The 5638-nt window shown below is 34.4% G+C and overlaps 1 protein-coding gene and 1 non-coding gene across 4 annotated transcripts in view; both read left to right on the top strand.

The window, feature by feature from the left end:
• The first annotated feature begins 1336 nt into the window (after positions 1-1336).
• TRNAV-AAC lies at positions 1337-1410 on the top strand. The gene has a single exon. It is a non-coding gene; the product is annotated as a tRNA-Val (tRNA).
• A 91-nt stretch (positions 1411-1501) lies between these two features.
• LOC111378491 (probable E3 ubiquitin-protein ligase RHB1A) overlaps positions 1502-5638 on the top strand; it is a 16676-nt gene continuing 12539 nt past the window's right edge. For 2 of the 3 annotated variants that reach the window (XM_023001701.1, XM_023001703.1), the window contains exons 1-3: positions 1502-1755; positions 4218-4361; positions 5217-5583. In XM_023001701.1, coding sequence (XP_022857469.1) covers positions 4299-4361; positions 5217-5583 — 430 coding nt within the window. In that variant the 5' untranslated portion in view covers positions 1502-1755; positions 4218-4298. Of the gene's footprint in view, positions 1756-3785; positions 3930-4217; positions 4362-5216; positions 5584-5638 lie in introns of those variants that run through there. The other variant, XM_023001702.1, reaches the window with a different exon arrangement.

Below are 5638 nucleotides of genomic sequence, written 5' to 3'. Positions count from 1 at the left end.
AATGATTTGCCGTCCGGATTAGTATTTACTGCTGCGCAACGGGGATCGACCTATTATTTTCAACAGATGTGTTCTTCATTTCAAGGGATACACCTATTCAAACAGTTATCTCAATTTCTATAAATTCTGAGTGAATTTTCGTTTGCAAAACTCATTAAAAAAAATAAAAATTATTCTTCTCTCTTTTGGCATCATTAGTATTTTTTTTTCAAGTGCCTTTTTGGTTTGATCAAATAATCACAATTTGAATCAAACGCCTCAATTGTATCCTGAGAGAAATTTTCTATCATACCCCAGTTGTGACTTCGTTGGATAAGGAAGAAACATCTCTTAAAAGATAACGTTTTTCGTACCTTGAAATTCATTAAATTTTCAGATTTCCCTACATTTTTCTCAACAATCACCACTTCGAATATGGCATGATTCAAATAACTTTCCACCAACATCCATATGGACGTAGATTTGTACGAATACTTAAACGGTACATAGAAATTTTAATGATAAGGAATAATTGGAGGTTTCTTAAACTAATTTAGGAACTTTCTTGTGCATATGATGATCCCCCCCCCCCCCCCCCGCCAAAAAAAAAAAAAAAAAAAAAAAAAAATAGAAGAAGAAGAAGAAGGAAAACTGTCGATACTGGAAAAAAATAAAAATAAAAAATGCTGTAAATTTTTTTGAATTGCTCTACAAACAAGGTATTTCTTCATAGAAATGCACTCTTTGCTTATATAAGTAAATTTTCTTGTAATATAAATTTTTATGCTTAGCCAAACATGCAAGAATTTTCTTTCGTGCCATTTGTTATATATATGTTTGGTACAAATTAAAATTCAGATTTTAATGTAAGTAAAAGTCAACAATTAATTTTAATCACATATTTTATAGGACTCATAATTTTTCAATCACATATTTTAACAACTTTTATCAAAATTTACTAAAATCTGATTTTAATCCGATCGGACAGGGCATATATGATATATCTAATAAAAGTTGGTAATAGTTTAGCTAATAAAAGTTGCTAATTATTGGTTCAGCGAGAATTGGACCGGTTTGGTGAGTAGGGTGTCGTGGAGGCTATCCGATAAAGAACCAAAGAAACAAACTGGATAGCGACGTTGACATATCAAAAATCAAATTATTATTTTCATTGATTTGTAGTGACATGGAAAAAGAATCAATATTGTAATTGGTGATTCTTTGTTTAAAAAATATTCTTGTCCGCTGCAGGGGCCGGTCGAGATCGGGGTAGGAGCCAACCGGCCGACATCATGGGTCGGTGTAGTGTTCAATTCTTCTTTAAGTATAAAAATATGTCACCTTTCTTAACAGAACCGGTGTCGTGGTGTAGTTGGTTATCACGTCAGTCTAACACACTGAAGGTCTCCGGTTCGAGTCCGGGCGACGCCAAGTTTTCGTTTTATCTGAAAATCTATAATTTATTTTTTGTCTTTATTAAGAAAAATTATAAAGAAAAACAAATTCTTAACCACGACTAAAAAGATGCTTTACGTGCCCTCAAAACTGACACAAATTGCTCTCCGTTTTTCCTTTTTTGACTAGTTTAAACACCTGCTTTTCTGTCCACAACCTTAGGCTTTCATTTTAGGGAGGCTTTCCTTTTCTTAAAAAAAGTTCAGATAAAAATACTAACGAAATGTAGTGGAACCTCCTTTTTTTCATACTCCATTGCAGCCCCTCAAAACCCTTATCATATTTCATCCAGCCGACGGATAAACAAACAAGAATTCGCAGGTGAAATTATGTTTATTCGTGGTATTTTGCGGTTTTCTTTTGATGGGTTATTTTCGAGATGTAAACTGAATTTAGTTTTTGTGGGCATTTTGTGAAAGCCGTTAAGATTTTCTTAAGTTTTGTTGAATTCATTTCATATTTGTCAACCGTGTATTAACTCAATGCTTTGCAAGATTTTGGGTAGTTATTATGTTTCTTGTTTATCTTTTAATTATGTGGGAACTGAATTTTTTTTTGTTGGCACTCATTCACTTGATGGTCTCTTTGATATGGTGCTTATAGTTGAAATGGAATGATTGCCCCTTAAAAAAAAAAAAAAAAATTTGAGTTCTTTGCATACCTATCAACGTAATATCAGAGCATATATAAGTCCCAGTTCAAGTCTCGGCACTAAATGATATTCAAAATTGTGGACTAGTCAAATGACTCATAAAAAGTGAATATAGCTCACGTGAGGAAGCACATTGAAGACTAAATTTAAATAATAGAATGTGTCCTCTCTCTAACCACTTAAGCTGTTAGACTAGATAGTTCTTAACAATCTTGAGGAAATCTACTGTTTTGCCTATGTGGATGAATTTTGAAATTTGTTGCCTGTTTTTGATGTCATAACGTTTTGGGAGTTTTTAGTCTTGGTATGTTTATTATTAGTGTTGGGAATGATATGAACACATGAGGGATGGTCCTATAAGAATTTGGTTACTGTGTCGTTTTGCTGACCCCATATCGAAATCAACAAGTGCCGTTAAATACAGGCGAATGTATATATTAGTATATATGCACTTACAACAATAAAAATGGAAAGTAGTTGAGAGATACAAGTCTGGGAGAGAAATAAACTCTCTTTATGTTCATTAATCAACCATAACCATATGTGTAAAAACTATCTATACGCATATATAATAAGTAAATATATTATTCTTAAGATTAAAGTAGAGAAAATGATGACATCATATCACTAGAATCATGTTGATGTTGACATGTCAACCAATCTCGAAAATGAAAACCTTGACCATAATATATAGGATATAAACATATATGTAAATGTATACATCATGTATGTACATCGGCACTGTAGGTTGATATGCACACTTTTCAGAGTTAACACCTCGACGATAAATTGAATGATATGCATTGAAAGATGTGGGAATTGGGTTGAGAGAATGCATACAAATGCTTTTTCATGCACAAATAAAAGGAATTAGCAGCATCAAATGCTTTTGTGTGTTTTGCCGCTTTTAGTTGACAAAGGTGAAAAATTCACTCGCTCTTTCGATCCTTGTTAAAATTGAACATGAACAATTGAAGAAAAACAATAAATATGGTAAAATAATAGTGCTGCTGTGAATATAAAGCAGGTAGAACGAGGATATCAGTGGGAATTTAGAGGAAACTTAGCACAAAACTGAAAACTGATGGATGTTTTATAGGAAGCTGCTAGCAGCCAAGTTAACAAATTAACGCAGTAGTAATATTGTTTACACGAGAGTATCGTGGACTAGATCAAAGGATAAAAATTATCTTGTCACTTAAGCTAAAGGGAAATAGGTTCATGTACATAAATTGTGACTCGATGTGCAATGAATTGATTTAAGTTGAATAGCAGCTACTTACTATAATCATGAATGAATTTTCCCTTTTTCTTCTGTTAACTTGTTCTTCTCAATCAAATCAGATATAAAATAAAAACATAAATATGTATAAATTTGGGTAAACTCGATAGTGAAACATTGTTTAATAAATCATGAGTACCAAAGCATATGCTTAAACGTGTTGATTTCAACCCTGACATGTTGACTTGCAATAAATGCTTTGGTGATGGGATATTTAACCCAAATCAATCTTTACATGGAAGAGATTATTTGTATTTAAATAGGATTATAAGAATAGAGATGATAGTTCCATGAAAATGTTTTCTTTAGTTGGAAAGTACTTCTTGTTTTTTCCTAGCAGAAACTATTCTTATTTAATTGCTTTGGGTGCTTTCTTTTGTCTTATCTTTTGACTAAGAGTCTAAGCATCTCAGGAATTAGAATTAAGGGGAAATGAAAAAGAAGGACATCTAGTTTAGAGTCCAAGCTCTAGAAAACAAACTGCTTCAAAAGAAAATAAAATGGGTTAAGACAGAGTGATGGAGGTATAGAAGAGAAGAGGGTTCCAAATTTCGCTTTGAGGTTGTGATTTAAACCATCTTAACTTGATTTTCGATTTTCCTTAAAACCTGATATGTTAATATAATTTTGATTCTTTTACTTCATCGAGGTGAGTTTAGAGTGAAATTTTCATCCAGATGGTTCCTTTTTTTAGAAAATCTGCAGTTTTCTAGTTGGATACCTTTGTCTTACTATCTTGGTGCCTGCAAGTTTCCTTTTTTCTTTTTCTTTTCTTTTTTTATTTTTTACTCTGGAAAATAGAGAGCAGCTTCTTCTGAAGCATAATCTTTATGCTTTTCATTTTTGCAGTATCTTACTTGATGCCAGGGAGGAGAAAGTTGTGGACAAAGCATTGCAAGGTTTGAGTTGTTAAATCGAATAATTGCAGGAATGGGGGGTTGCTGTTGTTCTTCCCGAAAACCTCAGCTACATGGAACACCAGTATATTATTATGTTAGTGATTTCATTTCCTCATGTGTGAATTTTAGTTCAACAATTCTCTTGTTAGTGATTACTAGATGAATTTGTTGTACTTCAATGTCCCCCCCCCCCCCCCCCCACCCCCAACCCTCAAAAAGAAGGCAAAACAAGGTAGGATGATAATACTATAAATATGAGGGAGGTCACAAGTCATAAGACTCATGACAAGGTAGGACGCACAAAGAGATGGTGAGTAATCATGGTGTCAGAGTTCCTGGAAATGGAGGGATGAATTTGAAACAGTTCAAAGAATGGTTGATGAAGTATGACAAGAACAACGATGGGAAGATAAGCAGCAAGGAACTCCACGATGCCTTTCGCGACGCCAAAAGAGAGAGCTGGTTTAAGGGTATGAAGAGTGAATACGCCATCGGGAAAGCCGATAGAAATGGCGATGGGCTCGTTGATGACGATGAAATCATCAAGGGGGGGGGAAAAAAATTCTCCTTATACATTGTAACCAAGACACCACAGCTAAATAGGGGGATGGAAGGCCAGTTTCCCGCGTTTCCTTTAGATTGAATTTGATTACTGATTATGGAGATCATCTTGAAAGGTGTATCTATATAATTAAACCTAATTTTATTTGTCAAAAAGATTATTGAAGTCAAATTTTTATTTGTTAATATCAAGAGAGTGTGAAATACTCGTTTATCTAGTTCCAGCCAAAAAAATGGACCTTTTGTAATTTTTAGAACTTTGAGTAGTTAGTATAACAAGTAGGAACCAGCATAGAGTAGTTAGCCTCTCCAGTGACCCTTTGATCTAAATGATTAAAGCTTTTTCATATTATAATATGCTTTCCAATAAACCATATCTATTCTGCAGTGTCCGACAGATTCAGAAGAGCACGAGTCCCTGACATCTTATGACAGTGTTGCTACAGTGCTCACTTCTGGACTCTTGGTTGATTTAAATCTGGATATGTCAATCCCTGACACTTTCCGACCTCCTCCTGCACCTATCCCATATGATGTCGTTTTCGGGCATTCGGATGCCGACTCTGGACAATTGACTATAAATGGTGGTAGTTTGGAGAAGGCTAATTGTGTTGATCTCAAGGAAGTGAATTGCGGAACTCAACCTGGGTTCTTTCCACCCTCGCCTAGAAAGGCTGAAGTTGAACTTTTGAAGTCAAATCTGATTCCTGTTTCGACAGCAGACGACGAGGATTCTTGTCCCACTTGTCTTGAAGGTCTGGGCCAAGGCTGTAAAGAGCATGTTCGGCTGAGCTTAAAAAAGATAAAAGT

This window comes from Olea europaea, unplaced genomic scaffold (genome assembly GCF_002742605.1).
Source record: "Olea europaea var. sylvestris unplaced genomic scaffold, O_europaea_v1 scaffold1820, whole genome shotgun sequence".
Lineage (NCBI taxonomy): Eukaryota > Viridiplantae > Streptophyta > Magnoliopsida > Lamiales > Oleaceae > Olea > Olea europaea.
Note: the sequence above shows the minus strand (reverse complement) of the source record. Positions and strands in the feature narration are given on the sequence as shown.